The 12645-nt window shown below is 40.5% G+C and overlaps 1 protein-coding gene across 8 annotated transcripts in view; it reads left to right on the top strand.

Annotated features, from left to right (window-relative positions):
- Positions 1 to 12645, top strand: part of csmd3b (CUB and Sushi multiple domains 3b) — a 408609-nt gene that overhangs the window by 156736 nt on the left and 239228 nt on the right. For all 8 annotated transcript variants that reach the window (XM_074614488.1, XM_074614493.1, XM_074614494.1 and 5 more), the window contains one exon: positions 2766 to 2963. In XM_074614488.1, the coding sequence (XP_074470589.1) occupies positions 2766 to 2963 (198 nt within the window). The remainder of the gene's footprint in view (positions 1 to 2765; positions 2964 to 12645) is intronic.

Below are 12645 nucleotides of genomic sequence, written 5' to 3'. Positions count from 1 at the left end.
AAGCAGAAAAGAAGGAAGAAAATGAATCAGAGAAAACTTTATGAAAAATAGAACAAAGATATATAGAATGGAAATGTGATGGAGGCACCGTTTACAAACCAAGTGGCTAGAGGCCTTTGCCCACCAAGTCCATATTTTTCGTCCGAAATTATCACGCGTTTTCGTAATGGGTTAGATTTCTGTTTTTTTCCGCATCCGTCAAAAGGCAAAAGAGGATTGTTTGACCACTCAGAGCCACCATCCGTGCAAACATCATCATCCAAAGTGGCATGATAAACACTCACTTCGTCTTCCAGGACAAAGCACTTTACTATAAAGAAATAGATGCGGAAATTAAAGATAGATTGTGGCAGGTGGTTGCTGAACAGCTTGGAATCGGGGATGGTCACAAAACAAAGGATGTACTAAAGATTAGACAGTGGTGATTGTGCTCTGGGCAGCTAAACTTCTAGCTTCTTGCTAATGTCAATCATTCATTAGCCCCGTTTTGGACTGGCACTATCCATTGCACCCACGTAACTAATTCACTTTTGTCTCGTATTGCAAATTAGAAATAAAGAATTAAATAATAAAACACATCGGACTCAGTTATGCACGGTTTCTGTTCGTAATGATTTTATCGGATGACGGATTAAAAATATGGATACGAAAAATACTTACTTGGTGTGCAAAGACCTTAACATGGGAAAGTGTTGGTGTGTGTGATTGCGATAGTACCCTGAACAGACAGACCGGCACTGTATGTGTGTGTGTGTATGTGTGTGTGTGTTGTGAGAGTAAATGTGTGTCTGATAGGACACTGAACACCAAACATCCTGACACCGAGCGGGGCCACACTAACTGGCAAAATCGATAGGCCAACAGGTCGCAACACTAGGCCAACCTGACATCCAATCACAATACAGCACAGGGGGTCGCCACAGTGATGGATGACCCTGGGTGTGTGTGTGTGTGTGTGTGTGTGTGTGTGTGTGTGTATGTGCAGTGTCTAAATGTGTCTTGTCAGTGTGCTTTTCTCTGTAACTGTGTGTCTGTGTGAAGATAAGGAGGATGGCGGTCGGAGGGGGGTCTATCAGGGTCTTTAGCAAAACGATTTTCCTCTCTCGTTTATGTTGTCTATGCTCTGTGAGAACCGGAATTAAATAAACCCTCTAAAGAAAACCTTAAACAGAAACTTTATATCAACTAATTACAGCCCATGAGGGCATTCATGGGTGTTTTTGTTTTTCTGCAATGGAAACTCATTTAGAGGCAAAGTTATTTCTGTTATTAAGTTATTTTTGCTCTAGTTATATCTATTTTTAAATGATCCACAAGCTTTGGTCTAGTGGACCCCATCACATTCAAAATGCATGCTAATAATAAAAAAAGGTAGCAAGAATCATTTAAAGGAAACTGAAAGACTGCGTATGTGTGTGACCACTGACAAAAATGCAAAAATGTCCCCATAATCCTCAGAGTAATCAGCAAGCACTGTGGCTGCGGTGGCGGTACCGAGAGACGGGGGTGTAGAGCGTGGGAGGAGGGTGTAATTGAAAAGGCATGGCAATAAAGTCATTGTATAAATGAATCGAATAGCCAACCAAGAATCACTCAATCGTTTCATTTGCTGACATCAAATCTTCTCTACCCACTGTCTGCTTTGTGAATGATAATTGCAAATTTTTTTGCCGTTAGCATGGAAAAAGATTCCCTGCAGCTGTACACTAGCGTTCTTCATTTTAAGATTATTGCGCATATGTTTGAAGTTTGAGGAGGGAAGGTTTTTCAGATTTTCCGGTGACATTTTAAGAAAAGGGAGCAGCTCTATCTCCACCTCCACTATGAATTCTCCCTTTTCTCTCCTTGGCCCTCCCCTTTGAACTTTTCCCATTCCTCCCCCTTTCCCTCCCCCTGTCTGAGTAGTTTCTTACTTCTATCTATCATGTTGGGCATCCTCTGCTTCTCCCCGTCTCCCTTTTGTTTTATTTTTTCCATCTCCCCCTCTTTCTGTGTCTCTCTAGCTCTTGCCTCCCCCTCACCCAATCTGTCTGTCTCCCTCGCCCCCCTCCCTAAACCCCTATCTGTCTCAACAGTTTCATCGTTGTATCAATCAAGGTCAAACAATAAGACCAGAGTTGGTCCCTGTTCTCCCATCTACTTCCTAGTTTATGGCTTGAATTACCCCTTCTCTCCCTCTCTCTCTCTGTCGCTCTCCTGTGTCGGTGTGTTTGTATGTGCGGATGTTTATATGCACACTTGTGCATACGTCTTAGGCACAGAACTGTAAATGTGTCTAGAGGGAATAATGTGATTAACCATAAAACACCCTGCTATTGTCTCCCTCCCTTTCTCTGGGGCTGAGTTTAATTTGCTTTGACTGAGGGTGCAGTCAAAATATCCTTTTTACAGCCACGATCATGCTTTGCAATATGTGTTAAAAAGAACTATCGGCTGAAGGACATTCCCATATGTGTGCTTGGGGTAAGATTTTAGAACAGGCTGTAGGTATTTAAACGGCATCATCGTGATGCAAGTGTCTGTGAAACTGTGTTTTAACGGTAGATCCAGTGTGTGTGTGTGTGGACTGGGGCTGTAAGTGCTCCAGAGCTGTCTCTGGATTGGATGCATCGCTGAGCAAGGGTTGGATATATTATTGGGTTGAGTCACGGTCGAGTTAGGGGGGGAAATGCATACTTTAACATTTTCGTGCAATTAATTCAAAAAAAGAAATTGAAAAAGCTTAAATCCTTCTCTCTGTCTTGTTTTTTTCTCTCCCTCTGCAGAACTCCACAGTACAGCTTGTGGAAACCCTGGTGTGCCACCCAAAGCAGTGCTAAGTGGTGCCGGCCGTTATGCTGTGGGAGACCGCGTGCGGTACAACTGTGTTCCTGGTTACGTCTTAGACGGCCATGCCACGCTCACCTGCATCACCAATGCTGGAAACACCGCCGTCTGGGACTTTCCTGCTCCGATTTGTCGAGGTATGGGCGACTAAACCTGTATGTGTGTGTACATGACTGGATATGAAGAGTTTTATTCTAAAGTAAAATTGAATCGCATGAAAACAAAATGACAAAAACAGAAAAGGCTACTAGCAATTAGTTTATTTTTTAAAGAACACTTGACCAAATGATATAAATAATGACCTCCATATATTTCTTTTGAAGAAAACCCTTCATATTCATGTGTCTGTGAGAGAGACAGAACGACAGACAGACTGTGCATGCATTCGTGCGGGTATGTGAAAGCGAGCCAGGCAGGCAATCCAGGAACGCTTGTCTGTATTGAGTGTGTGTGTGTTTTTATGCCTTACTTTATAATCAAAAGATTTGTGTGGGAGAGGCAAATATGCGGAATGTACTCTATGCTATTGTCTATTTTTGGATTTTCGGGGTAGGTGTAGATGATCTGTGTACATAGTGTTGTATGCTATGACTCACCACATAAATATGCTGAAAAAGAACTTATTGCATAGCCCAATAACCCATATTGTGTAGGTGGATGTAAAACTAGAAACGTGTATGTGTGCGTGTCCAGTCATGCACAGTTCTCATTAAAATAAGTTTGAAGTAATCCATATTCTAATTACAACAGCAGGATCAGCATCTATAATATATCATATATAAATAACATCTTGTTGAACAGATTCACGTCATATACTTAATATAAACATTGTAGATAAAGATTACGTTAAAGCTTTAAAAATATCTTCATCAAATATCTGTAAATAACGCCCTATTAATGAGAGGGTTGGTTGTACAACCGATCCTATCGAGACTGACACTCAAAATCTGCAGATGTATGCTGCCTTCAGCCGCTGACAGCTCATTGTTTCACTATAGTAGACCATATGATTGAGTCCCAATGGCTCTCATTGGCCCCCATTTACAAAAAAAGTAAATGTGCTCGAGTATGCATGCTCACCCAAACACAGAGAATCAGAATGAGTGAGAATGAGTCACTGTTAAAGTAAGCCAAACATGTAGCAAGCCACAGAGACGCAGATAGTTTTCTGAGTACAGTAGTTTGTGGACAAAACCAGCAACTGAAGGCGTCTCCATATTGGACTTACAATTGACAGGTGATGACAAAGAGGACTCCAATGGAATAAATGTCCATGTCTGGGGTTTTTTTCTGGATGAGTAAGTAGGCAAGTAAGACCCCCTTTACAACTGGCATTAAAATGTGTATATATTTGGACTGTCAAAGGTAACGCGATAATAACGGGCGGATTGTGATCCAATCAGCCAAACCACCTCCGGAGGTGGTCAGGGATGCATTGTGACCACATTGAACACAAGTATAAATTGACTTTTCTAGACCGAGCTATCGGGTCTCAGTCGAATCTCAATGTGGACACTGGAGATGCATATTAATACCAGTTGTAAATGTAATCTGGTTAAATCATATCTACATACAAGACACATTTTAATGGGGGGGGTCTAAGTGATGACTAACCATAATCATAGCCATAAGAATTTGACAGCGTAATTACAGTTTATCTCCCGTTGTGTTTATCTTGAGTGGATGTCGGTCGGGAGATGGGCCTGTTAAGTCACATGACACGGGTGGTGCTTTAAAAAATAGGGGCTATCTGAAAACATCTGTCAACAACATGTTTGTGAGTGGCCAGATGGCAGCTGCATGTAAACCCTGGTATCTGGAAGGGATGTGCTTTAGGGGGAATGGAACTGATTGGTGGTTTAAGGTGTCAGGACTAATACAGAGTTAACACTGGAACCATAACATACGCTCCTGGTCACAATACGCTCATAGGCGAACGCACCCTTGAGGTGAACAAATAACATTATGTTACACCTGTTATGATTTCTCTACCCTGAGCTGCTTGGAAGCTGTAAGATTTTGTATTGAAATACATCATTAAATTACAGTTACCATAACATATAAGGATGCACCGATACCGGATCGGATATTGGGCCGATACTGGCTCAAATAGCTTTAGATATCGGTAACAATTGGGCAGATCTATTAAATTCAATTCTATGTTTATATACTATATATACTTGAATTTTAATTCCTGTTTAAATTTTGACCCTTCCTGTTAACTTTGAAGATTGTTTTAGCAAGTTGCTGGTGTATGATTTATTATTTCAATAATAAATAGCAATTCACAAAATGTATATCTATTATATTTATTTGTTACATTTTGTTTTACAAAGTTAAGAAAGGAATGTTTAAGTCAAGCCTGACGTTGCCTTCCACACAGTGAGGCTTACAGCTTATTAATTAAACACTGGTATCGGATCGGTACTTGGTATTGACCGATACCCAAAGCCCAGGTATAGGTATTGGTATCGGGACTGAAAAAGTCGGATCGGTGCATCCCTAATAACATACTATTCCAGTGACTCTCATCTGACTGTCAATCTGGCTGTCATCAATGACCTGAACTGGCAAAGACTGAGATTTAGATATTGACCTATGCCACTCCACCTGAATGCATTGCGGTCGTAGATGTGATGAGCAACACAAAGTCAGTCATCCAGAAGAGCAACATCTCTTCACACACAGGAGAAGGCATTTACACTTCTCATAGGGGACCCCTCCTAGGAGAGAGGTGTCGGATTCAATATTGAACTGGGAGGGCTGTCAGTTCATGGTATGTGAACTCTTTAGTGATGCAAGCAGAAGTGATAAACAAGAGACATACCGCCAACCGCTACAGAGAAATAAAAAGGCTAGGTGTAGATCACCACAGCATAAAACCTCAGGGAAAACTGCTATAGGAGCTGCACTCAGACTACCGCTCAGCAGCAATGATTCGGGTGACTCTGTCAACAAGGTTCAAGGACACACACTGGAAGCATTCACGCTAATATTCATGTGTGATGGCAGTGGACAGGATTGCAGTGACAGCAGCAGGACCTGATCACACAAACAGTTACGCAGTCCAGGCCAGGTTCTCCTTATCAAATTTTTGCTTGAACTCTGCATAGTAGGAGACGTTTGTGAATGTTTTTTAGAGACAGCGCTCAGCTCAATCCTGTAGTCAGTCTGTAAACGGAGGACATAGTGGGGAAGACACTGGATACTGGCTGGTGGTCACTAGTTCAGATACATTGATGTCACGAAACAAGTATACAGAGGTTAAAGCTGTCATGGATCAGCTCTGTGGAAACTAGTGGCAGTTTCATTAAGAAGGAGATGCAGAACAATCGCCTGGCATTTCAACATTAACGCTTACCCCCATAGGCCTTCTATGTTTTTATTTATACCACCTAACTAAACACAAATGAGAAAAAGATGGAACAAAATCAGATCCTGTGGTTACCCTAACTGAGATATCATGAAAATGTACAGTAAGATAGACAGCCCCGTAGGCACGGACGACACAGCGTAGAAAAGCCCTTTAGTTAAGACTAAATCTTTATTTACATGCTCTTTTCATAGAGTTGGTTTAAGAATGAAAGAGGCCATTGAAGAGGTCTTAAAGAGCGATTCTCACTAAACGGAGCAGATGACTGCTAATTCACTTATTCTCACTTTCTATTCATTTAAACTTAAACTACTTTCATAAGGCTGCGATATGACCCCAGATAATTTATGACACTTTGGTTGGGATTATTCTCAAAAGTTGAATGCAAAGGGTTTCCCCACTCAGTAGAAGTGATAACGCATCTTTGATGACTACTGAATTGTCTTCAATTACAAGCCCAATAGATTTTACAGACTATATTGGTGAATATCTGACCAAAACTACTAAATAAAGTGCTGCAACCAAATAAGGTTGAATATTGTCATTCAAACATCACAAGAGGGGACAAAAATGCTAAAATAGACATGTTAATTTGCTCCACTTTTAACCTCAGGGTACTCCGTTTTGATGGCCAATATGTATAATGCTCGTGCATTGTTCCCAATCAGCCCTGCCTTTTCGTGCACAACAATGCCAACCAAAAACTAATACATGCATTAATGGGCTGAATCGTTGCACAACATACCTCACTGTGCAGTGAACTGTAATTTGGGTCTAGGGGAGGAGGGGAGAGAGAGAGGGAAGAGGGGGGGAAATGGCAACTTGTCAGTGCTGGATTAGCAATGTCTCTGTCACTCTGTCAGTGAGGCTAAGAGGAGCTAAGCTACTAATACGTTCACACCAACTCAGCAACACACACAACTATTCATACCTCCCCCCCACAAACACACATCATGCAAAAAAAAGCATATACCCACACAACAACACTCACACATACACACAGAGTTGTACGCTTGCGTGTTTCTTCTTGTGTGTGTGTATGTGGTGACACCTAGAGGCATTCATACCAGCCGTAATAGCTTTCTATCAATTATTCAGCCATGCAATCAAATGACTTGAAATACAGTGCTTTTAGCAATATCACAGGAAATGTGCTCGCTTGCGCTCTCTCTCTCTCTCTCTCTCTCTCTCTCTCTCTCTCTCTCTCTCTCTGTGCATGCAATCTTGTCCATTTATTCTTACAATTATATAAATGTAAACATGAGCACCTCTCCACATACATAAGTACTCTTATGTACACTGTGGTTAAATTATCATGCATTCATCGTGAATAAACTACATAAGGATAGAATACCCACTCACTCAACATGGTACAATGCGGCTACTTTCAACACTCTCTTCACATTCATCACTCACCTTTATGACCAAAGCTTGCTATAGGGGAAATCAGTTGACCGCCTTTTGTTCCGACATTGAGCAATAGAATATAGGCGCACGACGTGTTTATTGGATATGCAGCACACTGCCCCTTCTTTGTGGAAATCAAATGTTGTTTCCGATTGAGTCTCTCTCCTACAGATACTCAGTCCAGTGGGATTTGGGAATTTAGATAAGTCGTAAGTGTAAATATGAATATTATGGCTTCATAATCCCTGCCTTTCAGTTGGAGCCACTATGGCTCTGAATGCAGGAACAAACTACAAACCAACCAAGGTACACCCTACAATATAATGCACCCTAATATAACAATAGAACTACAGTTTTACATATACAGCATTACCATAGAGATGTGTTAACACCCCTTTGACATGGTCCAAAATAATAACCTAGTATTTGTTGCATGGTGCTGGATCACATTACGTTGAGCAGGTGTTGCTTTTACTGTTCACTTTATTTATTTAGTGTGTCGGAAATGTTTTCCGACACACTAAGCCACCACTGAACAATCACTTTGCAAATTAGATTGTTTTCCAACAGGCATAAAAAATGACTGCCGTCACTGGGAACGTACAATATAATGCCATGCAAGCCCCCGATGATGATTCTAGTGGTTTAGAGAGACATCATTTTGGGATGCAGTTGGTATGAGTGGAACTCTCCTATGTAGTCTTGATTCTAAAACCCAAATTCTGCCAGAACTCAGTTTGTCTCACCATATGATATGCCGTGTTTATTGTTTTTATAAACTATGTAGATAACTTCTGGGGTCACTACAACAAACCATCAGTTTGTTATATAGTGTGCTTTGTATTATACAGTATGCCTTCCATCAGTTCACCCTCATTGTGAGGTCCTCCTGTTCTCATGTGATGTCTCAGTATATCCAATCTTACACCATTTGAAATTGGGCTAGTATTGTAAGGGTGCTGTTTCAGCACACTTTTATTGTACCCAAACTGTGTTATATAGTACCATGAGCTAAATATAATGGAAAAAAAACATACTGCCCAGCTACAGTATGCCACAGTAATGCAGTAGCAAAAGCATAAAAGGGTATATACGAATGTGTTAAGGATAGATTCTACGTGGGCCTCTTGAGTGCATCTGTGTGTTTGTGCGTTTATGTATGAGTGTCAGTATCTGTGCTTCTAAGTTGGTGCAGAATTATTTACAGGACAGAAATACCCTTCAGCATTCAAGGCATCCATATTCACAGAAATCAACACACACACACACACGCACACACACATCAGCATACTTTGCCCTGAGAAAATTCCATCATGATCTCACAGATAGAAAATATGCTTATGAATATTCATGGTTTGGGTGAATGTGTATTTGTGCATAAGTGTGTGGGGTGGGGGTGACCTGAGTGAAAGAGAGCAAGACAGAGATAAACTGAGACACAGCATCAATGAATATAGTGAGCAAGGAAGAGAGCTGAAAATGAAGGAATTTCAGAGAAAATGTGATTGACCCAGTTTGTGTATGTACTGTACAGGTGCATTAATACACCGTGACTAACTGAGTCAACCATAAACTAGGGATTGCACCGACTGCAAAATTCTGGGCAGATACCAATGTTTAAAATAATGATTCAGCCAATACCGATGTTTTTTTTTTATTATTAATTTGTTTTCTGCTGTTATTTATTCCCCTTTTGTGCCAGGGAAACAAATACCTCTTGATTAAAAAAAATAACAGCTGTTTTAAAGTAATTCATTATTTCATTACACAGTCTTTGAAAGAGCACAAATTCAATCATACACATTTATGAAACAACGATTAATATAGGCTGACCTTTCAATGAAAAATATTATTTTTTGCTTAAATAACTGCTTCAAAAGCCTTTTCAGCTGCTGTAGCCTACAATTACCCACTCAAAAATAATAGTGTTTCAGTACTTACATAGCTATTGCCTTCTGCAATTGATTAACTAGTGGACTAGTAGGACGACGATGCGGCGGCCCAGACGTGCTGCTGCAGGGCATGTGGAGGATGTTCCCAATGTAACATACTCTCGTTGGACTGACAGGCTTCTTGTGACACATTACGCACACACAAGGTTCGTTCCCACCCAGACCGCAGTGATTGTTTTAAGTCATTGTTTTACTGCTTATCTGCTGATGTCAGTCAGTCAACAAGGCGATATCAACCAATACCGATGTTCGGCCGCCGATAAATCGGTGCGCCCACACCATAAACACAGATGGATTTCTGTGCAATATCTTCTAGTCACAGTAAGACCATTTGGAGGTGAGAGAAAAAGAGAGAGTTGGGTGACACAAAGGGAACAACAGTGGGAGGTGGAGAGAGGGAGAAGTGCTAGAAGCAGAGGAAGTAGGGGGTTATTGTTGAAATTGAAAAAGTAATAATGTGCTATGACAAAACTCGAAATTAGACTGGCTGAGAAACGGAAATGAAAAGAGTACGTGTGTGTGTGGTTGTTTGTTTGTGAGTGTGTGCTTGTGTGTAGTCAGCATAACGAGATTGAGCCTGCTGCTTGGGTGCATGTTTGTGTGTGTTCACAGGGGTGTGGGCATTATTGGTTGAGCTCATGGTACTAATTCTGCTGCAGTCTGATCAGGCAACACTTTAATGCTTTTCCTGTTGTGAGCAATAACACTGCAGTCATACTATGTCCCAAACAAAGGCCATGCTGTGTCAGAATTTAGCTTCAGCTTGTGTCCTTACATAATCCTCAAGGGTCATGGCTCTAATCCTTAATCACTATAAACAGAATCTGCATTCATATGAAGAATCTCTAGGCAACAGGACTAGATTTTGGTATCTGTTTTTAGTCAGAGTAGTATTGACCAATCACGTTCGAGCAGGCTTTGGTTGAATGCAGGTTAATAGTCCGTGTGGAGGGCAAAAGAGGCCGAATACATTGGCCGAAATGCAATTTCGGAACCCACCGGCTATCATCGATTATTTAGCTTTTTATTGGCTTAAAATGAGCATGAGAGTCTCGCATCTCGAGTTGCTAATCAGACTGTAAACAATGAGCAACGTACGGAAAAGGAAAGTCTTGGCCCTGATATCCGCTGGCTTCACCAGAACCCCACAAATACAGCCCGTTGTCCCCAGAGGCTTATCTGTCGTCAGACCGATAGCTGATGGATTCCGAGATTGGTTCAGAGAAAAGGTGCAGCTAATTCTAGAGGTGGCATGTATGTGTAGAGTACAGGTTGACGTAAAAGTAGACACAAATCACAATGGATCCAGGCAACAATGATCTGCTTTAACTTCAGTGAAACATTTATCCTGAAGATGTGAGACTCCACTTCATGAACATACAGAAACGAGATGAAATATGAGAGAAACTGGAGAAAAAAAAAAGACAAACTACTGGGATTTCTAGTAAGTTTTGAGTCTGACTTTATACTGTCACACACACTCACACACACAGGCACACACAGTTGGGTATGCATTGTCAGCTAGCTACAGGCTAATATCTGTACTTTTGCTGCATTGGCTGTTTGTGCTGAATAAAACAGACTCCAAATCACTCCATATTTTCTGCAAAGCTGAAATTCACTTCACATTCAGCATCAAAGCCCCTGTAGTTATAGCTGATGGGGCTCCACTACCTGGGAGTCTGAAAGCTTGTTTTAAACTTCACCTACCTTTCCTAGTATTTACTTTGTACTTCACCAGCATCCTCTCCAAAGTCACTGCTATACAATAATGTATGTGTATGTATGCAGTGTATTTAATTCATCATAAAAGCTCCCTTTGAGCTGCGCATCACTAACGAGAACAACGTCACTGTCAAGCTTGTTTGCAGCAGGATTATATATTTTTTAGCTTCGGTATGTTAGCCATGAGTTTAAGCCAAGTATAGTCTGACATACAACAAACACATATAAGACATAACTGGAAGGCAGTCTGGCGGTAATGAAGAAATAAAAATGCTAATTTTAATCGGATCTGTTCATTCTAGCTTAACAAAGGGAACATTTAATATAGAAAGAGAATGAAAGAGCATCAAATGCATAATTGCTTGAGAATCTTGTAACATTTGTTGCAATGGATACATTATATCTGCTAATTAGGAGGGGTGTACAGGTGGTCTTTAGGGGTAGATAGCAGGTCAACAGTAAATGTCACATAGTGGTGAACATGATCTAAAAGCTGGGAACCTGACAATTAATTTGAGATGGAGCACTGGATGTGAAGTTGTTTTAGTCATAAATCAGAAAATTAATTAATTTGAATAAATTTTGAAAGCGCATAGGGGCTTAGAACATTATGTTAGAAGTATATGATGGCCATTCTCATGCGTACTTATGTATCATAAGTTGTTGCAGCAATTTTTGGGTTGATACCATTTGTTACACAGATTTGGTGCTAAATTTACACCTTTTTTTTACCACTTGAGAATTGATAAAAATGATCAATAATCCCTCCATAATACCACAATAAGACACCAAGACCTTGAGGAACACCATAGAAAAAGCCATGCTGTGATTTGGTATCAAAAACCTTTGACATTTGGAGATTTCTGCAAGAATTTAATTTTTCAGCAATTAGATGGTGAACATTTCTGTTCTAGAAACCTCCTTATTGTCAATAGAAAATCAATACATCCTTTGAATGCCCTAGGTCTCTAGTTTCATCTTATCTTATCATCTTATACAGCAAGGTCAAGTTTCAAAAAATGGTCTCACTACATGAAATGTCTACTATGGAGACTAACATCATCACACATGAATACAGTTTGGCTCATTGGGTCCACAAGAGGCCATCGTGTTTTTAAGAGTTCAAACTTGTATATTATTTAATCCTTGTTGGCTATAGTAGTAATGCCAAAGAGGACATTTTTAATGTGGTTTACAAGTCGACTCTCTGGTCGTATACTGTAAGGATGCTTTTGACAGTATGGTCTTGAGCAGGTGTTTGCTTTCTTTCACAGTCCTGGAAACCCACAACATTTTTGAACATTCCAGCAGAGGCTGTTTCTATCTATCAAATATTGAAGTCATAGGGCTTTAAAAAAAAAA

Source organism: Sebastes fasciatus, chromosome 17, assembly GCF_043250625.1.
Source record: "Sebastes fasciatus isolate fSebFas1 chromosome 17, fSebFas1.pri, whole genome shotgun sequence".
NCBI classification, from domain to species: Eukaryota; Metazoa; Chordata; class Actinopteri; order Perciformes; family Sebastidae; genus Sebastes; species Sebastes fasciatus.
Note: the sequence above shows the minus strand (reverse complement) of the source record. Positions and strands in the feature narration are given on the sequence as shown.